This window comes from Branchiostoma lanceolatum, chromosome 12 (assembly GCF_035083965.1).
Source record: "Branchiostoma lanceolatum isolate klBraLanc5 chromosome 12, klBraLanc5.hap2, whole genome shotgun sequence".
NCBI lineage: Eukaryota > Metazoa > Chordata > Leptocardii > Amphioxiformes > Branchiostomatidae > Branchiostoma > Branchiostoma lanceolatum.
The window spans coordinates 16,840,255-16,865,358 of record NC_089733.1 but is presented as its reverse complement, the minus strand read 5'-3'; the positions used below and the strand labels follow the sequence as shown (position 1 = coordinate 16,865,358).

The window sequence follows — 25,104 nt, the reverse complement described above, 5'->3', positions numbered from 1 at the left end:
TTTGAATAGCCTTTAGAATTTGCACAAGATATGATAAATTGTGTTATTTATAATACAAAGGAAAGCTACGTGAAAATGTCAATAATAAAGCGAACAAGGCCATTGCTCAAGCTCCGCGGATAAATCCGTCTTTGCTCTACGGAGTAAATTATTATGAGCTGGTCCACCATTGGGGAGATGTGCGCATGCGTGTGACGTCACCGTTCTAATAATAGTCACAGGAAACCGCTACAAGAAAGAAAGTGGCTGAAATCAGGCGCAAGTAGAGGCTCGGAACATGATGGTATGTCCCTTTTTACTACATTTTCAGAAATAGTAACGGTTTTTCTTTCCCATTCAAAGGTTGACAAAGCCTTAGGTTGAAGATATTCCGGATTTTACCGTCGTTTTGAAAATTTGGAGCGCCGAGATCTCGCTATGCCGGGCGGTTCGGTTTCTGTCTGAGTGGGGAGGGCGATCATACATCCGTCCGTACTTCAAACTACATCCGTACTTATAGATGACTAAAAGACTGAACAACTCTCCTCTGTTCTCTTGACAAACTGCTATGTCTAACACATCACGTTAGATCCGTTCTGTGGGTTTGGAAGAAAACGTATAACTCTGATTTAATACTCGGACGGGAAAGCAAACAAAAGTGTAAACACAGCGAGAGGTCGCGCGCGCTTGTGACTTATGCCATGTAAGTAACATTCTTTTACAGATTTCTACCGTCTTGTGCTCTCAAGACAGTGATCTTTTCCGTTTTGTTACTGTGCCCAGCAACCCATAGATTCCATATCTCGTTCAGAGCTAACTGTAGCGTTTAGGATTTCAGCCGAAAAATTTGTAACGGACGTTATAAGTGAAAGTGACCAGGTGCAAATATGCATAGCGAGCCACATTGTTGAGCCACCCTGTTTGATTTTACACACAGCCTAAGGGGGAGGGGGGCGTTTTAGCTAAGTCTATCTAAACTAACCCATTCCATATCTGCTAGCACTAACCTAGCTTCCATTCTTGAACTGTCTTAGAAGGAAAATTGGTCCCTGTTTTACACCTGTAACTACATGTAGTAAGGTGTTAAGATGTAGGGGGGTGTCCTCTGATGTAAGCGTGTGTAATTTTGTAATTATACGGGCATGCCCATTTCCGAATGATGTCATCCCTCGCCTAGCTGGTTCCAAACTACTGTCTCTCCAATTTAGGTTCCTTTGGGCGTTAAATTGCCTCCGTCATTAAGAAAAAGACTTGTATGCATTGCCTGTGTCTCCTGAGTGATCATCTGTTTTTTGTATTACTGGTAGCAGTTTTTTCGTTCTACAGTCTAGCCCATTTTTTCTACACTCCCTTTGGCAAGCACGTCACGGAGGTAATTGAGTGTTATAAAGTAGGCTGACCTGATTGTGTACAGACTACAGTACATTTAAATGGAGACGACAATTTTGTCCGAGAACTGCGTGCAAAATGGCTGCTGGAATGAGTAGAACAGCACATTCTAATGATACCCGGTATCTTTAATTTGAATTTGGTAACCAGTATAGCCTATGTTTTGGCATAGCTCACCATTTTCAAGTGTTAGAACTGTGAGTATGGAAAAACTTTGTTGGCTTTCTTGTCCATGCTTAGGAGTGTCGTCATGACTCTACTATACGTAGTCAAAAACTAGTCATAATGTACTGTACTTTGGGACATTTGCAATCTTTCACATACTCACTGATGTGTTGGTTTGTTATTGTATTGATTTTATAAGAATATATACTGGTCATCTTCAGATGTTCGTAGTGTTTTTCTTTTCACAATTTTCCCAGTGACTTCTCCACTGTGAATTCATGATACCACAATTATGCATTTTCAATGTATTACTACTGTGCTACAGAATTGTTTCAAACGTGAGCTCAAAAAGTTGGAGCGTCCACAAATTTTAGCTTCCAGTGTTCTCCATTGTACATTATTTCTGTCAAGTCTTTACCACTTACACGAGTTTCCGACTCAATACTTAAGGTTCTGTAACTGCTTTTATGCTAGCTGTAGTTTGCCTTCCTGTTGGTTGTTGGTGTTGTCTCCCCTTTCTGCACTTAGTGGCAGTACGCTTGCATCTGTGTTTACTTCTGTTGGCCCCTTTGTACATCTGCTTTTCCTGTCCTTTGTACGGTTGCCCTTTTCACCCAGTACCGGGCTAGGGCTCGAAATTCAATTTTGAGAATGGGTGCACTAATACTGGTGCACCTAACCTAAAAAATTAGGTGCACAGGAAGAATTTTGGGTGCACAACATACAACATACGGTAAAATAAAATGTCTACAGAACATGTTTACAAACTCTACTGCCTCTCTTAAGAACTTCAATCGAAAATTCCATAGCTAACTTTAAAGTTTTAATTATGTACTACATCAAAGTACAATAAAGGTTACTAAGTATATTGCTTTATCTGATACTTAAATTTCAAGAATATTCTGTGTAGTTGTGTACAATAGTACCTCTACCCTATATCTAGATCTAGGTACACTGGTACGTCCACAGCCAAAAATTAGGTGCACGGCTCCAATATTGGATGCACGAAAGTGCACATGAACCCAGTATTTCAAGCCCTGTACCCTATTTGTGACCACATGTTACAACTTCATGCATTTATAGTGCTTAATCAAGAACTTAACCATGTTAAACTGCATGCTGGTAGCCGAGGGCTTTGGTGGATAGGCTGGCTTTGAACTTCTTCTGTCAGCAGGACTGAGGGCGTCTCACGAATCCTGCACCTGTCGAGGTCCCATACACAATGTCAAGGCAGGGTGAGGGAGCTGTGCTCTGTTTCAAGGGTCGTGTGATACAGACTGTGAGTTCGTTTATTTTCAGGGAACAGTATAGAGGTTTTCACAGTGTTTTAAGTCCAGGGTTGAAACAGTTCTCTAGTGCAGTTGCAATACATACATGTACATTGGAAATTCGTAGTCACAGTGTCATGAATTTGTAGTAGTGAGGTCACCGTGAAAATTGCTAAGATAAAATCACTGCAAACATTTCAAGATTTACAGTTTGTGATAGCTCTATTTCCCACCCATTACAAAATATATAGGCCAGACTGAGAGAAATGCAAAACTCAATGTTGGCCAAGTATAGATATAATATCATACCTAACCTGGTCTGGAAAAACTGCTGTACTGAAATTAAGTAATCAAGTTAGACAACAATTTTTTGGTTCGCATTCAAAATGACCCTTAGATTTAGTTCCAATCATCTATAGTATGACCTGGGTCTGTGCAGACAATTCTACCAAATTACTGTTAAAAATGCAAGTAGCAACATGCAATTTACCACCTAAGGAACTATTTGGTTCCCTTCTGCTATTTGATGATGTATTTTTGATAGATGGAAACAACGTCCTGAGTTTGCCTAGTGGTAAATTCAGTTCTCCTTGATAAACCTGAAGGTTGTTTGCTCCAATAGTGAAGGTTAATCGATTCAGACATGCTATTTTTGTGGCGAGATCGTTACACATTCGACTCGATTGATAACGGTCTCTGTTTGCCTGTTTCATTGATTTTTAGCTTCTGAGATATAATTTATAAAGGGAGGGCTCAAAATTCATTTTAGGGAATAGGTGCACTGGTGGAAAACACATACAGTAGAAGTTTAAGTTACTAGAACACAACATATCTAATTGCATCTCTTCATAGTTTGAATCTGCTAAAAGCTACATTTGTAACTTCAAAATTATGAACAAGCAATACAACACATGTTTTATTATTTTTCTGAAGCTTGGATGTCAAGAATATGCTGTCCTCTAGACTTCTAGTGTGCCTTTAGATCTACTCTGCTCAAATATCTAAAGTCATTAGTGGCATTTTTTGGTTGCACAAAAGTGGATATGCAGCCAGTATTTCTAGTCCTACATAAGGGAGGGTTATATAATAGGCTTTCAGTCAGGGTTCGGCAAGAACTGAAGGTTTGTTAATCCATAGCTTATCAGCCAATGCAAATGTTGACATGAGAAGGTACTGGCAGTGTGATAAATGTTGATTGGAGTCCACCAGAGATAACAGTCTGGGGCCGCTGGGTTGCAATCCCCACAGTGAGGTCTTCACGCAATTCTTATCATGTTTCTCAACAGTTTACGTAGACCACAAGTACAGAAAGTACATTTGAAACATTGGAACCTAAATATTGTTATCCACAAAGCTAACTAATGCACAGTAATGATTTGTAAGACAGTGAACAAACCAGGTGGACTACATGTATGTGTGTTTGAAGTGTGTGTGTCTGAATTCTTCTTCCAAACATGGCCCTTGGACCAAGCAGCATTGCCAACTTAAGTATCTTTTATATACGCAACATGGACTTCAATTGCATTTTGCAGCATTAAAGCAGTATGTATGACGTACGACTATGAGGGGGCTTTAGGCACTAGCCTCTGCCATCAATCCTCTGCGAATCCTAGACACTTATCGATAAGACTAGGGGTGACCCCATGTGCTTGGATAAAAATGCGAGCCGTCACAAATCCACTTTGCACTACTGCATGTAGCTACTTGAAAAAGCATCATGCTTCACCTCAATTGAGGATGACAAAAGTAGAAGGCAGCATGGCCATAAAAGGGCATCTGGTTACTCTCCAAGTAGATCTAGAGGTTATAAGAGATGCTCGTTACCTTCTCCTGATTGGTACCATCAAGGGATCAGCTGTCAGAAAACGGGTACCCATTAAACGAAGGGAACAATTTCTCCCTTCCCTGCCTGGAGAGTTGACTGGATTGTCTGTCAGAAAATGAGTACCAACCAGTAGAATTAAGGTAACGATTTCTGCCTTCAACCTCTGCTTGGAGCATTTACATGTACATGTACATATTGACTTTATAAAAAATACAAATTATACAATGCATGTTATAACTTATACTGTGTTTATTCTGTCCGAAAACGGGTAACAATCGGAAGAAGGTAACAATTTCTGCCTTCTACATCTGCTTGGAGAGTTTACATTGACTTTATATAGAATACAATGCCTGTTATGCTGTGCTGTGTTCACCAATTTGCTGAACCATTGTTGTGGTATTATACTTTTTTCCACTGAATGATCACATTGTCAAAATATATGAGCGATGAAGGAAATGCTTTCAAAGGATCAACATGGTTCTTCCCCTTTTTTGGTGGACTGTACCATTATCTGTCTGCTTGGAAAATCTTACATTGTGCACCCTCACTTCCATGGATTAGATGCTGTTGTTTCTTTTGTTTATTTCTTGCAGCCCGATTGCGGCTTATTTTTGCAAATCTTTGCTATAGCAAATCTTTGCTATAAAGAGCGTGAAAAAATGGAAAATTTAGTTGAACCATTTACTAGAATTATGAAATCAGCTTGATTCATATGCAGGCAGTGTCAGGCACTCTGTTGGAATGATGAACACCAAACAGACGATGTCCATGATCTATTGAGTGTCATGACAGAAGCCATCACTCATCCAATTTGCTTATAACATTAAAATTCACCTTCAGCTTTCTACAAGTCATATGTGTTCTGCTTAACTGAAGTTTATTTTTCCAAGGCCTTAATCAAAGAAGAATGTTGTTTCTGGTGTTCCGGCCCTATCAAAAACCTAGCATTTTTTTGGCCAACTGTTGGCAAGGGGCATGAAATTTTCAATCTGAGGGATAAAAATCAAAACAGACTTCATATATTTCACACTAAACATTGTACTTGTTTGTTCAGTTTATCAATGTATTTATACTTATACAATTGTATATCTGTATGAATACAGTATAATCTTGAAAATACCAGGATAAGTGGTTGTCTGCTTGATGCATTTCATTTTTACATTGCTGAAATGTATCACTTCGGCTAAAATCTGAAAATGAAAATTAAAGCAAACAGAATACGAACCCTTATTTTTTCAGAACTGAAACCGAAAACGCAACATTTTTTTCCTAGGCCCAAAGACATTCAAGTTCTGGTGTTTTTCACAGAAGGGTAGTCCTATCCATCAAAACCAATGCAGTAATAAAGATACAGATGTAAAAATATGATATTTTGTATCATTAAAGAAAGGACATGTCGCCCTTTACTACGACCTCTACATCAACATTGAGTCTATAAATCTGAGAGATTATTTGAAATCGTTGAGATTTTCTGCCAAGCTGGAAGTTACTTAGCAGTAGCGGTATCTGAAGCAGTGTCAGATGTTCTTGTGTTACCAGTACATCATGATAAAACAGGGTATCATGTGCTCTGTGCAGTGATTACATTTCAATATGAGTGATGGCTGCAAGTGGTCGCCACATGTAGAACTCAGCCAACCCAAAATTTTCACCCAGAATGTTGCCATTACAAAAATGTTAAATCTTGATGGTGCCAGTAGATACTGGTAAGTACATTTTGTACTGCCCCCCTCCCACTCCAAATTTGGCAGTCAAATCTGTACCCATTGTAAAAAGAAATGGGAACGTACAACTCATATTCTTAATATGTTTATAACAGCATTTGGTTTAATTTGATAACAAAAATTTGTAATCTTGATAGTGCCAGTAGACACTGGCACGTTTGTACATGTAGTACATTTTGTACTGCCCCTCCCCCTCCGAATTTAGCAGTCAAATCTGTACCCATGTGAGAAGAAATTGGGATGTACATAATAACAGCATTTGGTTTAATTTCATTACAAAAATGTTAAATCCTGAGGGGGGGGGGGGGAACCTTACCACAGACTGACTCTCCTGGCCAATTATTCCAACTTTTTTGGCAGAATTTTACGATCCCTTACCCCGTAGGAAGGCCTGGTGGAGGCTAAAATGAAATGGGGATGTACAGTTCTTAATAACAGCGTTTTGATTTAATTCTATGCCCATCCCTACAGGTTTTCCCCAGGGAGCTATCACGCTGCCTTCGTCCAAATTGAAAAATTAGCCACATGGCCCTGCCTGTTCCTCTATGACTCATGCGAGCAGTGACAACTGCACAGGCTGATTAGACCATATGCCAGTCTGTCATACAAAACTGGGCATAGAGAGGTCATGCAACACTTAGCTTTGGTGCATACAGATTTTACAGTGTATCTGCATTCATATTAGCCTGCGTACCAGCCTCCGTAGTGACCGCTGGCTGAAAAAATCGCTTTCTAACTACGGATAGCAAGACATTTTTTGGGAGCCAACAGTCACTACGGAGGCTGGTACTCAGGCTACATTCATATTCCTAATCTGCTTCTCTTTGAGTCTATTTTGTTTTTGTTTATGAGATTGAGAAGAACACACCCGCTCCAAACATGCAACCATTGTAAAATACTGCTCCCATTTTAGAAAATTTTTGGCAAACCCAACCCATACAAAACAGGGCATGTAGCGGTCATGCAACACTTAAGTCTGGTACATACAGATTTTACAGTGTATCTACATTCATAGTTCTAAGCTCCTCTGCTTCTTTTCAAGTTTTTTATTGTTTTTTATGATAGAAGAATACAAACACCTGCTCCAAACATGCAACCGTCGTAAAAATAGCACTCCCATTTCAGAAAATTGTTGGCAAAACCAACCCAACGTTGCACGATGTTGATTGTTCCAGTTATAATTACTAGTCCAGTCGGGACATAATCACAGTAATGAAGAGGCCGCATAATTTCACCTCTTACTGTTAATTTAGCCATTCCGTCTTTGTACACCCCTCTCTAGATCTGGTGCGTCGTTGCAATCATAACGCTGCAATTCTTCAACCAGTGTTCTTCGCCTGTGAATCGATATTCATCAATAAAACATTCTGCATCAGAGTCTGCTGGTTTGGTAGCCTCAATAGCAGGCTCTTTGGGCCTTTTTTTGGGGCTTACAAGACACTTTTTGCTAATAAATTCTTTTTGTACCGGGTCGTTTGTGAAGCCAGCCCGTAACCATTACTAGTCATCAGCAAAAAGTGTCTTAAAAGCCCCAAAAAAGGCCCAGAGGGCCTGCTATGGAGGCTACTGGTTTGGACTGTTTCATGCCGGCATTAGCATGCAAGACACGGACTACATTATGCGAGATGAAATGGATTGTGGGCCCTATGGGAGGATATGTCAGCCCCACTGGCACAGATAGAGCGCGAGCAAATGCAGGGAACGTCACCAGTCATCAGGTCTTTCCTACAGATGGGAAAATTCCTCGATTTCACTGCCTTTTTCCTCCCAAAGCACGATATTTGGCGAGAGTACTAGTGTGAGCATTCTTCTGTAGCCATCTGCATGGCGCTGGTTAGCAATCCGTCTTCCTGATCTTGGATTCAGCTATTACACCGGCATAAATTTCATACGCAGGCAGTTCGGAGGCCCGGTTGGAAGGTATTTTGTTATTTGGTCTTGCGTCAAATTGAACACTCTTACATCATATGGGAAGATGGTGTAGTCTCAATTCTACCTGTCAGAATGGTCCCTTATGGAATTGTGAATTCCTGCCCGTTTTATTTGTTTGTTTCAACGACAAACGAATAAAATGGGATGGGTCCTGTCTGTTCCGCCCACCCTTGTATGGGCCTAAGGGACTAGTTATTTCCCATAGTCGACTTGTTTACACTAAAGAGGCGTGGCAGCTAGTGGATAACGGTAAAATACAAATTTGACTGTAATATTATATATGTAATATCGTATGTATGATATCATGTGTCATGAGGCCATATGCAGCCTGAAAAAAATCTTATTTTGCTACTTGACTGCTTGATAGATTATATTTGATACCTGGACATTTGATAGTAATTTCTCGGAAATAACTACCAAAGTCATGATTTTGTAAATAATAGATAACCTAATGACATTGCCCAACCCATTTGTATAGGATATGTTAACGAAGTGTTTAGGATAGGTTTATGTAATCATCATCATGAAAAATAGTAAAACTTAATGTACCATAGTTAATAGAATCTATTTTAGTGGTCACAAATGAAATTTTGATGTTTTGTTGTTGCTGTTATTAAGTGCATTCAGAGGTGACCAGGAATCACAATCGAGAAATTGAAAAAAAATTGTAGGTATTAATTTCCCAGGAATTATTCAAGGAAACAAAATCTATAATTTTTGCTGCAAACCTCCAGCCTAAAATTCAATCAACATTTTCTACAGTACAAACTGCCCTCCCCTCTATTTTTCATGCGTGTACATTTTGTAGTAGGCGTTGGTATGCGATAGATGTATTTGCAGAGTGTATTGTGCTTGATGATTGGCTTGTTTGTTTATAACCTTTATGGGCCTCTATCGACAATGAAACGACAAACACTGAACTTGGCTCCCTACGTGCGATTATAACAGTTTCCCAATGGTGCCCAGCAGCCTAGATATGTGTAGCACAGTTTTTAAGAAGCTCTGAAAGACAACGTCTCCATTTCTAATTATCGGAACATCGCCTCCTAGAAGACAAGTGATGCTGGCTTTTCATGCTCTGTCACACCTTAACCAAGAAGGTTATGTTTTAGGTACTGGTTATGTGTGTGTTTTGTGAACTACATAACTCGAGAAGCTGTGGATCGATTCTTATAATATTTGGTAGGTGGGTAGAGCTCGGGTAAAGGAAGGTCAAGCTCAATATTGGGCCTCCTAGCCACCTTCTACATTACTAAGTTTTGATATCTGGATATGCTATGGGAGTGATTTTTGAGTGGTAGATAGCTCTTGTACGACAGAGCAGTGTATTTTAAGAGCTGGTTGTTACGGCAGTTTTAGTGGATTCATTTCATGATTCATTTCTATTACTTATCTTTTTATTAATTATCTTTATGTACCGGTATGTTGAAAACCAGTATGGTGGTGCTGTGCTCTTGCAATGTCTAGTTGTCTGTAAGGACTGCACCTATGCAATTTTTGCATACTACAGCCAAGTGGAGTAGACAACCAACAGAAATGCACTGTTAACACTTGAAATGTTTGCAAGTGCTTAGTTTTGTTTTCGCAATGACCTCTGACCATGAATATGCATCTCGATTTTGTTACTACTTACTGTGGTACAGAATTGCTTCCACCGTGAAAAATCTCCTTTCCCCTTGCACTGAGATATTACAACGTCCAGGGGAAATAAATGAATTTACAATATTGATTGCAGGAGTTGAGCTAGCCTGGATGTCAGACCCCCAATCTCAAACATATCTATTGAGTAGGTTAGATATTTTAGAGATTGGCGGTCTGGCCTCCAAGCTAACATACAGATGCCTCATCGATAAGAGTAGGGGTGACCCTGTGCTCGTGTGCTTGTGGTGAATCCATGTTGCACTATCACTGTATTGATTATCAGCCTAATGGAAAACCATGTACTTCACCTCTATAAGACTCATTTTGAAGCTCTGCTAGGATTAGAACAGGGGGATTGGTGATAGAAGATAGTACTTCCTGCCTGTTACTAATGTTAGCTCAAGTGGATGTAACTTTTGCATGTACTGTATATACTGTATGTACATATTGTATCACAGTGCCTTTTCTTGCTGATCCTTGAATTTGAGTAGTTGATCTGTAACCATGCACCACATGGAAGAAAAAAATCACAATTGTCATGAACCCTTTCGTGAAAATGAGATACCAGTACATTGAATTTAGGTTTGTGCATTGTCATTAATTGTTGTCAATTAGCTTACAGGCATGAATTTGCAATAAACTTATTTAATTAATAATCATAAATCTTTCCTTTCCTCAGGAGAAGTGGAGATTATTCTGAAGTTTGAAGTTGAGAAGACACCCCTTTGATATAGCAGTGGCACAGTCCAGGTGAGTTGTGATGCTGTCTATATTTTGAACATCCAAGGTTACCAATCAATCAATCAATCAATAAACTTAATTTACACTGGAAATGCCTTGTTGCCCTTGGCCGCTCTTCCCATAGGTCTAGTTTGAAGGGGTGAGCACGGGAACACAGATTTATGATGGATACATTATAACAAAAAGAATTATTACAATAATATATACACAATTACAATAATATATACATAAATACCTAACAAATTGTCCAATATCACAGTCCTTCATCAACATTCCAAACTACCGTATCCTTTCTTTGAAAGTCCTTACTGATGGAGCACACTGAGCATCCTCAGGTACGCTGTTCCACATTTTCTCCTAATTCTCCACATTTGCCACTCGTGCTGTCTGACATACAAAATGTGTTTCTTGCTAAAGCAGGTATGTCACTGGACTATACCGAATTGCGAAAGGCATTCGCAAAGTGGCACAAACCAGTGCAAATCAGCACCAATTAGTCTCCTGAAATTTTTTTTTTTCAATTTACAAAAATTTGCAAGTGGCAAAACCGCGCATGCATCACTGCAAATCTCTTTTTGATGAATCATTGTACATTGATTTTTAATTCAGTGGAAACAGTGTAATTCCAATGAAGTTAAGTGTATCTGATTTGGATCTGAAACTGAGAATGTGCCATTCCGGGCCCAACCATTTTGTTTGTAGAGGTCATGACTTCTACATTGTACATGTACCTGTGCGTCGCACATTATTCAGTATGACCGCAAGAGAGAATTGGCGAAAATTCTTAAAGTTGGTGCAGTTTCCTCAAGCAATTTGGCCCAGTCCAGTAAAATACATAAATGTACTGTACCTCCTTAACCACGTTGAAATGAAGAAGTCACTGCACTGCCAGGCATTGAAGATATTCACTGATCTGATAACACAGATGTTAAGCTATACATCTGTATGTGCAGACTGTACTTAAATAGCTCTGGCAATCTAAACATCTAGACAGCGATAACCCCGAATACAGTAACTGTTGAATATTATAAACTATTATTATCATTACTGAGGCCTCGCCAGACCTTACGTGTTCATACTATTATTTCTTACCCTTGGATCAGAATTGAAATTCTGATTTGAGATTTAGCCAGATCAAAGTAAAATACTGCACGGTACTGAACTATATATAAGAGCTCAATTGAATATCTATGTAATAGGACTCTCCTAATGGGCAATTTGGGTCAAGATAAAGTCTGACTGTTCTTTCAGCCTAGAGATGCTGGCCTAAATTGCTGTAATTTGGGTCAGTACAAGAGGATTTGTGTGGAAGAAAAGCGAGTCGCAGGTTGACATTAAACTATAGGTAGAAACAGTAGAATATCGAGAGGGCTTTCAAGCATTTTATGTCTTCAAATAAACTGCATGAAATATTAGCTGCTCTTACAGTTATGATTATCTCCATGAAAAATTGAGATATTATATTGGGTGTAATTGTGTGTCTGCAGGTCTGTGTGTGTTGTTATGTAGTGTATTCAGCAGAGACTTCTTTCCAAACTAAACAACAAAAACAGATTTGGACTTGATAAGTAAATGATATTATAAAACTGACATTTCGATTTTCCTTTCTTTTTGTGCAGATTAAGGTTTCACGATGGAGGAGCCTGCACCGAACCTACCCGTGACTTCTCCCGGGCGGCCTACAGACATCATTCAAACCACGCCCAGAAGATCATCCAAAAGCCCGGACCGTATACGAAACATTAGCGTAAATTATAAAGAAATGCATACAATCGAGGCGGAGGACCTTCCCCAAAATGTACGGAAAGCTTCTGAAGCTTACGAAAACAAAGTGGCTGATGATTCTGGTAAATCGGCCAAAGAGTTGAAAGTAAAACCGCTACCACAAAATGCTTTTACGAAATTTTCAAACGATAGTCCTTCTTGTAGTCCACCTGCGATGAGACGCTCTCGGAGCCCGGTCAAGATCTGGGAGTCGACTCTCCCCCCTTTCGATGCGCCGCTTTACGGAAGTGCGGGAACGCGATCGAGATCCCGCTCGCGTAGCCCGACGTTTGGTCGTGTCATCGACCCCAACCAAAGCAGGGGAAACTCTCGCAAAACAAGCCTTTCCTCATCCATAGCGTCGGATGATGTGAGATTGATACGCGTGGCTAGTCCGGAAACGCCCGTCGCAACGGGCGGGAACGAACGCGGGCGATCGGTAAGGAAAGAGCGAGCCGTGTTAAAGGAAATCAAAGTGGAAAGAAGAAAGTTGCTGATCGCTCAGGAAGCTGCACGCATCCCTAGTTTGATTCCTCCCTTTACCCCCGATTCTGAGGGAGAAGACCAGGGTAACTCCAAAAGTAACCAATCCACACCCAATAATACTAGTAATACCACAAGTCCTACAGCCCAACCGGTGGATGCCACGTCGCCGCAGGCCAAAAAGACTTCCACCGCCGACCAACCAAGACCGGCGAAAGACACAGAGCAAGCCGACCAGGAGCAGAACATCCCTCCACCCAAAATAGACCAGCCACCTCCCCGCGAGAACTTGTTCCGGCGGATGGTCCGATATCTAAGTCCTTGGAGAAGGTCATCGGATAGACAAAATGGGACTTCAAGACGTGCTTCCGACAAGCAAAACACAAACTCCAACAACAGCAATACCGCTATAGCTGGCGGGGACGCATCCCAGACTAACACGCCTGCTAAGGACGGGAAGAAAGTTTCGTCCCCTTCGAACCAGCAGGGATCGAAATCAAATGAGAAGGAGAACTTAAAACAGCAGTCGTCAACGGGGAAAACAAGAGGCGGTTCTCAGAGCGCGGGAAAGTCGTCGCGGCAGAAAGGCAGCACCTCAGAACGCTCCCAGTCCCGATCGCCCAGCAGAGGGAAACAGGGCGATACGCCGTCGCGAACCAGACAGGTTAGCCCGCCCGGGGACCAGGTCAAAGTTCGTCGCGACCCGCCGGTGAAGTATCGGACGGATCCGCCGCGACACAGAAAGCATGATCCCGTGATGGCAAGGAGGTCCGATCCGCACCGATCGTCCTGCGAACACAAATCCCGCGACAGGCACCATGGGAAGCATGTGGTCAAGCCACAGCCCCCAGAGGTCAACCAGGGTGATCTGGTCAACGGCAACGTCATCGTGGACAGGAAGCCGGAAAAGGAGCGTTGGACGTGGATTCCCAAGATTCCGGACAGTCCCGCGCAAGATTGGGGTCCGGCTTTGTCAAAGTCTTCACCCAGCCCAGACCTGGAGCACGAATGTGTCGGTAGGAGGGAGAATCTAATGGGCTCTTCCATGGAGAGTTTTAATTCCTCGATTAACGACGTCCCCATGGATCCAACCTCGCGGTATCTGAACATATGCGGTCTTTCAGAGTTCTGGCAGAAGACGGTACTTGATCAAGAAGATAATTTAGCTCCCGGACAGTCGGTTTCCGCGCAGGATATTCATATGCGACACAGGGCGGTTGAAACCAGGGCGCGTGCAGAGAGCGAAGAAAATGTACGTTGCAAGAAGGGAAAGCTTAGACGATCGCCCCAACCGGAGGATCTCAAGAAAATGTCCCAGTCAGCACCCTCCTTGAATGAACTTAAGAAGAAAGCAGCCAAATACAGAGTAGAGTTAACGCTAAGTCCGAATGCATCTGTTCAAGACTTGAACGAAAATGTCGTTTTAGAGACGGACACAGGGACAATCGAGTTACCAAAAGAAACCATGCTCGGCAGCCAAAAGGAAAACAGAACGGGGGAAATCAACGAAATGAGGAACAGACTTCTCGTCTCCGCCATCAGTGGCAAAGACAACCTTGCTGATGCGATGATGGAATTCCGCAACAGAACCAACAGCTATTTAATGGCAATCGAAAACTCTCCCCTCGGCTCAGCCGGTATGGCCAACTGCGAAGTCTTCTTCCCTGCTGAAAAATCTCCCAAACCAATCTCACGACCGCAAACCATCAACAACCATTCCATACCCAGTATAGCAGAAAGCAACGAGGAAGAAACGATGACGCCCACGAAACCAAAAGCTCTCGACAACGTCAAAGAAGAAGAAACGATTCCCGATAACGTTCCTACAAGCGAGAATTCCGAAACTGCCAACGTAACGAACACCAGGGTTCAGAAGCGACCAAGTCAAGATGAAGATAACCCCACAGCTGACCTAAAGAAGAGACCAGGCCATGTTGGACAAGAGCAGTGCGAACAGCTGATCGTAGAAGGAATCGTGAAAAGATTAGACCAGAAGGATTGCGGAATCGAAGACGAGATTGCCGCTGGGGTCATCCAGCAGTTGGGCACAGAGGAGGTTTGTTTGTTTGTTGTTTGTTTATTTATTTTGCACTTTAAGGTAATGAAAATGTAAAAATGAAATACGAATGAGAATATAACAGTGCAGTGCAAGGAAGGCCAAAAGCTATGTAAAAGCCTCCCTTTATGATAATTCAAATCAGGACCCGACCCTCCATCCTGGGACGGAAATTTGCTTGTTTGGACGGAAAAAATGTTTACCTTGTCCCTCCCAAAATCTGAACTTTATGACATGAAATTGTTGAAAATGTATCTTTGTAAGCTTAAACTGATGAATTTAACAGGAAAATTCAACACATTGGCTCCCAAATAATGAGTGGGACGGAAAAAAATTAAAAGCTGGAGACAGCCCTGGATTCAAATAAATCGATTAAACAAGAGAAAGAAGATTGGTAATAAATAACTGAAACAAATTATATACAGGTTGAGAAAGAGGAGGCTGAGAGCAGGGTACCAAAGAGCGATCAGGAGAGCAGAGACGGGCAGTACTACCTTGGAGTGATGGACCTGGAGAGAGACAGGATAGGCAAGCTGTGCGGACTGGCGGAGAAGGACCAGGAAGGGGACATGTCAGAGGAAGGTCAGTGAACCCAAGGTCATGTAGGGGTAAAGGTCATACAGCTGTGCTTTTGCTGGATTTTTGTTTCTTTAAAAATGAAATGGTGGAGCTGATTTAACACTACTGTAGTATACCAGTACAAATTATGTGGATCAAGGTAATAAGATACGCCAAAAGACAGTTACTCAAGCAACTGGATAACATTTTGGATTTTCACTGCCAAAAGATAGCAGATGCTATCTGAAATGTCAAAATGGCTGTTTCAAAATTTTATCCAGTTGCTTGAGTAACTGTCTTTTGGTGTTTGCTCCAAATAGCTTACTTTTCAGCCATGGATAAATGTACATTTAGATCATATCCTTCATTTGTAACTCTGACTTCAAATTGTAAGTTAGAGCAGTTCCAAGGAGATTCAAAAGCTAGATCTTTAGACTTAGATGTAGTTCAGTCTGAAGTGGGTATAAGTAATGTTAAAAAAGCTGGGAATATTTCCCTGGTATTGTAATTATTCACACATTCATGCACTGTTTTTCAGTCTTGTAATGACCTGTAAGCTCTCCAGAAAGCTAAAACTGGCTTGAGAAACATTTCTAACTTTTTTTGTGCTTTTTCAGCTGATGGCTTGCTGAGAGCAACAGTGGGGAAGGCACAGCTTCTAGTGAACCAGAAGTTTAAACAGTTCGAGGGGCTTTGCCAACAGAACTTGGTAAGAAAATAGACATTTGTGTGATTAAGTATCTACACAAAAACTTCAACAATGATCATACCATGTAGATGTAATTAATAATACATGTATGTTATCATGTCCTTATATGTACCTGATAAAGTTATACTGATATGAATTGATAAAGGCATACTCATGCCGATATCATGTGGACATGAATGTGCAGTCATGCCCTTAAATGCGTTAAGGATTTAGAATGTCCTTATGTGTACTTGAACTGAAATGAAGGTATAGTCACACCTTTGTGTGGACATCAAGCTATGCCCATATATGGACATGCAGGTATAGTCATGCCCTTATATGGACTTGAAGTCATACCCATATATGGACATAAAGATGTGGTCATGCCCTTATATGGCCATGCAAATATAATCTTGCCCTTATACAGACATGACTTTATATCCATACATGGACATAAAGATGTGGTCATGCCCTTATATGGGTGTGCAAATGTAACTGCCCTAACATGGACATAAAATCATGTCTATACACATGGACATAAACAGGTAGTCATGCCCTTATATGGACATGCAGATGTAATTATGCCCTTACATGGATTTGAAGTCATGCCCATATATGTAAATTTCACCTTTCCAGAACCCAGATGACTGTGAGGGTGATCACTGTGTCACCACATCCTCTGACCTGGCTGGCTTCTGGGACCTCGTCAATATCCAGGTAGGATGCCCTTCTCAATTCACTTCACATTTAATTTGGTACCCCCAGATAACCCCTTTCAGGGCAAAGTAGGGGGGAAGAGCCTGGCCCAAAATGTCTCAACTTGTGGGAGACAGGCAGGGCGTTCCACTCAGGTATTTTACGTGGAAAGAATGGAAATCTATGTCTATCGGTACGGGCGTTAATGGTCTGGTTTTTGAGTTGGTGGCTTCCCTGGGTGCGCCCTGGCTTTGTTACACTTCTAGATAAGATCATGGGTCTGCCCCAGTGTGCACTTTCCAAAGCCTATCACTTTGTAATATTATAAACTTTTACATGTGTACTGAGAAGTACAGTACCAATGTGTTACTGCATTCAAGTCTATTGGTCGTCCTGTTCGGATCCAAAGATATGGCTGAAATATTTTGAAATTTCTAGTGTTGATAGTTGGCAATTTACTGGCCATTCTGACTGTTTTCCACAGATTGAAGATGTGAACGGCATGTTCGAGGAAATCGCGCTACTTAGACAGAACGAGTGGAAATTCCCCCCGCAAACGTCGACCAACGGTAAGGACGAGCTCAGTCCCTCATCCTCCCGTGGAACATCCACACACTCGACCCCGGCAGCTTCCCCCAAACCTCGCAGAACGCGCCCCAAGACTGCCGGAGCCACACGAAGCCCCAAAGCCGGGGCGAAGTCTGCCGCCCGAGACGACGCCAGGAAAAGGCTTCTCGAAATGAAGAGAGCTGCAGCGGCGAAGAAAAAGGCAGCCTTGCAGGAAGACAACAATGTGGAAATATTTCTTCCCGAAGCTTCAAACGCTTCGCAGACATAAGCAAACGTCGTTTGACAGCCGTATGCTCAAGATTGAACTGCCATTAACATTAATCTACCGGGTTATTAGTACATAAATCCACCACTTTCAAACAGTGGGTTTGAGAGATCTCCAGTGCAGCACCCCCAGATATGCACAGTTTAGATATACAGGGGTGCATTATACTGAGGGACGTTGGGTTGGAGATCTGTTTGGACGCATCTTTTCAGGATGGAGTTACGTACCCTGGTGGAAATATGTTAGTTGATGTTAGGCATTGCTGCGTAGTACAACAACACTTTACTAGCCAGTATTAAGTTAATCGTGTGTTTGGCCTTGGGAAATGGCAAGACTGTCAACACAAATGAATTCTTTTCCTTGTTGCGCATAGTGGTAAGAGGCTTCAGTAGTTTTCTGGAACATTATGCCAGAAAAGGTCACATGATCCTCTGTCTCATCTGAATCAAGATGCATGCTGGGAAATGCTGCATCCAGATATATTTCCAGAAAGAATTTAAGGCGAGCCTCTTGGATTTCTTTACCAGTAATTGAACAATTTTCCATGTATATGTTTTTTGTCACCAAGGACATTTTTTACTGCTCTTCTTGTAAAGATTGTGTAGTATTTTTATTTTGAAATAGTTGCGCGATGAAAGCCTGTACTCTACTGAAAGTCAACACCTGAATGAAAATTTATGATCACTGTAAAAAAATTTAATGAGAAATGAATCATATCTAACCCTAAGCTGAGATTGTTCAAAACCCAGATTGTGTCATATAGACTCTGGCTGGGGATGTATCGACCCATGCCTTTGTTCATGGACTATTATGGGGACGATTCAACATGGTAAAAACTCTGGACATAGTCCCAGAAACCAAGCTTACAACTACACAACAAGGGGTTGTACAAACCCAGGTTTGGGTCATACTTACCCAGGCTGGGTTGTACAGTATAACAATTCAAGGTCATGGAATCCATTTGGGGGGGTTTTAAAAACCCAGGTCATGTGAACCCAGCTTTGCTTATTCTGCTAAACATCACAGCTGGAGTGACTGCATCAGTGACAGTACATGTATGTCTTCTCCAGGGCAGTAACCATCAGACAAATGGCAGAGACATTTTAACTTATTCTGGTCTATTCCTTTTCTCACTGTCATGATATGCAACATATATATATTACAGTGACAACCAAGGTAGTCCAAGCAGGTCCACAGACGTGTTCATGCTTGTTTTAAGAGCTGTATCCAGAAATGTGCGGAATTTTCCTCTATAAGAGTTAAGACTGTATAGCGTGCAGTTCGTGTGTATAATGGCCACTGCCGAAAATTGTATTGAATGAACCACATAGCTAGTTGAGACTTTAATAATTGAGTCTTATGAAGTGAAAAGATTGCATGGTGTAAAAAGAAATTGAGAATCACTCAACAGTGTGTCTATACAGCTACAGTGCAGTATTATTACCCTATTCTCTACTTCTTGATGTTAAGATATGCCAAAACCAAAGCTTAGTACACAGTTTGGTTGTTAAAATGCAGTAAAAAAAATTGTTCAAAGTATAGTTTGTCCTGCCCAGGAGACTTACATTACAGGGTAGCCTGCATAGCAGACTTAGTGGAGGGGCACTTTTTTGGCTTGTTATGTGCTGTTTCCAGATTGTACATCAGTTTTCTGATAGTTGTCAGAAGCCTGTGAAGGAGGCTACCCTGTAAGGTAAAAAAACATTTTGAGGTTTTTGCCAAATCATACCTGATTTACCTCAAGTCCATTTATCGTGTAATAGTATCTGCCTCATGTACAACTCAAGTGCATCATCATTATAATTAGAATATGATTAATATTATTATCAGTACAGCAATGATAGTTGTAAACCTGGGGTAGGTGCAAGCTAGCCATGCATTCAGTACTGTACTGATGTTATTTAGTGACAAGGGTAGGGAAAACACTTACGTAGATGAGTTTTGAGGAAAATTGTTGTTCCACACTTCTAGATTTTAGATTTTTTTCTAGTGTTCATGCCATGAGAAATTTGCTGTGTCAAAAATTCTGTATGATTATGTGAAAGAATTCTTGTTTTTTTATGTGAGAGTAACAACATGCTAGTATTGAGGCATGTTGGCATCCATATGATGAATTCTGACAGGACTTTGGGAAACTACAGTCAAATTTTGTCGTGACCACTTGAGGGACTGAGTACATGTACATCTTTTACTTGATGGGCTAATGACAAAATATACAAATGTCAAACATGTTATCATCATATATCTATTTCTCTCTAAGCAGTGGACCAGGGTTGTACATTTTGAAGAATTCTAGGCACAAAGCCCTGTCGTTGTTTCAACATATAAAAAGCTGTTCGTGTTTTTTTAAAAGATCAGTCAATGTGATATAAGATCCAGAAAAGCTCTTTCTCCTAATGTTGCAAAGGAGATATTGTTGCAAATGCCTGTACAGTACACTATGTACTTATCACGTTCAATGTGCAATTGTTTGTTATACTGTGAATTGTCATTTTCCATAGTTTCCCTCACTCTATAGGAGGGTTTTTTTATAAGCGTTTTGTGTTTTTTTAGGTAGTAATTTATTGTGGAAAGTCTATTGCAGCAATTTTTTTACATCCTAGTTTTAAGGTTTTGAAATGTGTGGGAAACTTGAACTAAATTATGACACATTTTGTCAATGTAGAAAGCCAATATTTGTAAATATTAGAAGACTCCAGTTTTTGGAGCAGTGTGAAATAATATAGACCCAATGCAACATGTTAATTGGTCATGCTGAAAAGCCTATATAGAATCGGTACAAGTGTGTTAACTGGGACCCATGCGTATACAGAATTAGCAAGTACTAAAACTCATAGCTGATGTTGACAAAAGTTAGAATAACTTGAAAAAATATCAAGTCAAACACACAAATATGTGTAAGGACATGTCACTGCACATCATACATTAACAATGTGAACTACATATGATGAAGTATGTTGACAGTTTTCTGATAGTCAAGTTGATCAAAAAAGGTGGCTTTCATAATATAACACAGTGCCTGTAATCAAGGCTCAATATAGATGTCACTGAAGCAATGGACCGATCCCATAGCCCTATCAAAACATAGAAAAGCAAAAGGAAAACACAAAAATGAAAACATTTGACGGACATGCAACCACTCTCATTGGTCAAACCACTAATTGCAATGGACAGTTAGAATTGATCTATTACAACAGCTTTTTGTGTGGCATATAACTGTCAGGCACTGTGTTAAATTGTGATAGCCACTTATCGTGGTTAAAATGGGACATGGTTTTCAACATGCATTGTAGCTTTCCATTGTCACACATGGCAACAATTCATGCATTTTAGCCTTCTCTCTGCTGCGTAACTCTGTAACCAATAGAGAATGGGGTGCCAAACGGCTACTTCAGTGTGCTAAAGGTTAACAGATGAATTCTAAGTTTGAAACTGTAGCGCATGCACATGTAACCTTGAACTGCACCAAACAATGATTTCTTTGGATGTTGCTTGTCACCAGTGTCTAAATCAAGACCAGTTTTGCTGTGTAAATTTGCCTTCTTACGATAGATACCTCGCTTTGAACTTAAACTTGAAGCTCCTTAACTAATTGAACTAAAAAGCTGCTTTTTAAGTCCTGAAACAGATACATTATGTCTTACCAAATATTCTATTGTATATTGTTAAACGATATTGCCAACAATATACAGTTCACAAGTGAAATAGTACAGTCATTCAATTCTGTATGCAGGGTTTAAAATAAATGTGTTCTTAGGCCGATCATTATGTGTTGCCTCATCTTTTCGAGTGGCGGTCTCACAGTCACAAAGAAATTTGCCTTCAGTCCCCTTTTTACTAGATGGTGATCACTAAGTGACCATTAGTTAAAAGTTAAAATCCTCCAACACCATTATTGATATATAAGGCGGTGCCCATCTCCATTTCATAGCCCTGTGCCACACTGTGGTGCAATCACTGTAGCAGGGGGCTAGTCTACTGGCAGTGAAGTGTGTTTAACTTCCATACTGTTTCAGAAGTATGTACCATTTTTATAAAGTCTTAGGTATGACTCAATGCGCCTCTTGTCCAGAGGTGTCCTACCCGGGGCTTGAACCCCAGTCCTTCTGGTCCAAGTAATTTGAACCAGATGTGGTGAGAGACAGAAGCGCAGACCACTTCACCACAGGGACACCCCCACTAAGTGACCATACAGTGACCAAAGTGGATTTGTGTAACCCTTGGTTTCATAATTGGAATATGGTGCAAGGTGTTAGCCTCTACCAGGCTCCAGAGGCGGCTGGAAAGAGTAGAAATTGGGTAAACTGTACCCCTATGGTGGACTTACTCCTCTTGCATGTTATCTATCTGGCCATTTCTACTTTTTCCAGCCACCTCTAGTCTGAAGCCTGGTAGAGGCTAGTAAGATGTAAGAATATAATTTAAAAAACAACAAAACGCAGAAGATGTCAAAAATTGTTCTTTATAAAGTTAGTTGAGCAATCTGTAACACGTTTCGTTGCTTAGCAGTCAGCATCTGATGGAAAGGGATGTTATATAGACAACAATATTTCTATAGACAACAACACTGTTTCAACATTCATTACAAAAAGTCGGCCCTGTCTTTGCTTGGGTCCGTATTGTAACCGAAAACACGCCATTTTCCACTATGATTTACCTCAATTAATATTAATCCGCCAGGTTACATACATTGTCAAATCCGCCACTTTGAAAAACAGTGGGTTTGAGATATCTCTAGTGCAGCGACCCCTAGTATACACATTTTAGCTATACAGGAGTGCATTATACTGGGGACGTTGGGTTGGAGAACTGTTTGGACCTATCTTTTCAGGGTGGCAGAATTATGTACCATGGTAGAATTATGTTAGTAGATGTTAAGCACCGTACCTAAATACATTCCTGAATACGCGTATATAACGTTACATTCTGCTCATTTGACATAATTTGCGCCAGGTTGAATTTAAGTGTTCGTCTGTTCAACACGCCAAATTCAGCTGCTACAATATAATTACCCATCAACATTCTGGTTATTCAAATCATTATGAATGATTTGTAATTTGTACGCTCTTGCCTGGAGTAAAAGGACTAGATACAGGTCATCTATCGCATGTTACATGTATAGACAACAATACAGACAACATTACAAGACTTAAAAATACATAGCAGAGCGTTGTACTAAACGAACCGAGTAGAGTCCATTTCTACTTGCTTCTTTGTACATGTGAGTGCACGTGGGAATAGAGACCTGGGATAATTGTTCCACCCCAGCGCTATTCACCGACATTTTCTTTTCTTTTGTTCCCAACAAGCACCTCCTTTAATGGAACATTTCGCTAAGTGTCTGAATCCTGGCGGCAGAGATTGCGTAACGCAGTCGTAGAACAAGTCGTCAATCGAGAGAAACTTCCTGGTTCGAGAAGGATTATTTATGGCGAATCTTGCAGATGCATGGCATTTTTGACAGGCTAATTATACTGTAGTGCTTGGCGTCGTGAATTATTACTCTCCAAGCAGAGAAGTGGGTCTGGCTGGTTTTTGACGTGTTTTAGGCGTCTTTGTTTGGCTTTCTATTTTGTCCCGTTTTTTTTGTTTGTTTCCCAAACCAAATTGAACAACAAGAAAACAAAGAAAAAAACGCCTAAAACACGTCAAAAACCAGCCGAACTCACTCCACTGCTTGGAGAGTAATCAATTAAACCAATTGTGGACCCGTCGGACCAGTATATAACAACCTGTCCTTATGCACGCCAGAAAATAGAGTAAAGCGACAATTAATCGACGGACGTAGCAATTTAAGCCATACAGTATATCTACAATGAAAAACAAAATCAAAACTGGGAAATAACGAAACATTTACCAATACATGATGCAATGCCTGCCTAAAGATTTGATGGCATTCGCCACTGCCACGGCTTGATATTAGACAAAGCGGAGCTAAAGCTATCGGTTAAAGCATCGAAACATCCTACGTCTTCATCGGCCTTGTAAATCTCCACATCGCCATCTTCACTTCCTTGGTCCTGTTCGTGGATTATGACATGTCCGATGCAGAAACTCTCGGGATGGGCGTCAATGGCTTCGAATCTTGTAGTGGAAGGTTGCAGCAGAACAGGGATCGCTATGTTGCTTCTGCTCTTGTCTGTGCGCTTCTCTTTCTTTCCATTGATAGCTTGAGCTTGAGCCTTGTTGAGCTCTTCCAGCTGATTTTGCGCGATTCCCCGTTCCCGGGCGATAGCCCCCATGTTGTGTTCCAGGTTGTCCTCAACCTCTCGGAGAAGAACATCTCGACGATTGAGGAGCTTCTGGCTCAAGACCTCGTACTCGTCGTTGATGCTTTGTTTCGTTTGAAGATGGTTTTCTGTCACTGAATTCTCCACAATGTCAAGATTCTTCAGAAAGTCTTCGGTTCTTTGTTTTGAATCAACCCGTTTCACATGTGTCGTCTGCACGCTTTCCTTCGATGCTATCTCTAATGATGCTAGCCGCTTCTGGGGATGTTCCGAGCACTTTGAGATACTTTTCTGCCGTTCTGCACCGGCCTGGGCAAGGCTCGGGCTGACAATTGCCTTCCCCGGTTGTCGAACGATATACTTTATGCCTGACTGCGTCGCGGGGGAATCGCAGATCGGACAGATCAGCGACGACTGTCTGCGGACCAGGTCATCTAGGCAGGTTCCGCAGAAGACGTGTCGGCAGGACAGCGTCCTGGGTTCCCGGAGAGCCTGGCGACAGATCCCGCACACCGAGCCGTCATCCTCGTACGAAGAATCGGACAAATCAGTTCCAGAATTTTGCCACATTTTTCAGTGAGCTCAGTCTTTGCGAGCCTCTGTACACGGAACTAATTGGTTGTACTGGTACCGGTTTGACAACTCTGCCCAACGCGCCAGCAGTTACTGTGTGTGCCGGACTTTACTTATAGTCCTTGTAGAGGTGGACTCCAAAATCTTAGAGATTGTTTTTTTTAGGTCAGCAGCTCCACTGCTGCACGATTCTGTACACTGAGAAGGTTAAGCACTGGCACCGGTTCGACCACTGTACGCCCACATCCTAATTCTAGTCCGTGGAAAGCTGGACTCCAAAATCTTTCAAATTGTATCTTTTTAAGGTCGGCTGTTTGTGCAATGTATTCTTCTGGTAGTTATGGTAAGTATACAAAATATCCTCGTATTAAAGTTATTGACCGTTTGTTTTACTCATTTATCTCGGGTCTGTTTTTCACACAAAACAATGCTAACTCTTATAGACAGACAAACCTGTTTGTTTAATTGATAATAGTTTAACCAACGATACGTATTTTAATGAAAATTACTACCTTGCTTAATTATTATTCCGATACGAGATTTACACATGTGAATCG

The 25,104-nt window shown here is 41.1% G+C and overlaps 1 protein-coding gene across 3 annotated transcripts; it reads left to right on the top strand.

Annotated features, from left to right (window-relative positions):
- The first annotated feature begins 179 nt into the window (after positions 1-179).
- Positions 180-21,506, top strand: LOC136446228 (uncharacterized). 3 transcript variants are annotated; one of them, XM_066444569.1, is made up of 7 exons: positions 180-283; positions 10,603-10,673; positions 12,284-14,967; positions 15,393-15,549; positions 16,143-16,234; positions 16,850-16,930; positions 17,394-21,506. In XM_066444569.1, exons 3-7 carry the CDS (start codon positions 12,298-12,300, stop codon positions 17,745-17,747), a joined length of 3,354 nt encoding a protein of 1,117 aa, XP_066300666.1. In that variant the 5' UTR covers positions 180-283; positions 10,603-10,673; positions 12,284-12,297; the 3' UTR covers positions 17,748-21,506. The 3 variants fall into 3 exon arrangements, with proteins under 3 accessions (XP_066300666.1, XP_066300668.1, XP_066300667.1); XM_066444571.1 differs by lacking the exon at positions 180-283 and adding an exon at positions 1,292-1,565; XM_066444570.1 differs by lacking the exon at positions 180-283 and adding an exon at positions 8,149-8,270.
- Positions 21,507-25,104: the final 3,598 nt, after the last annotated feature.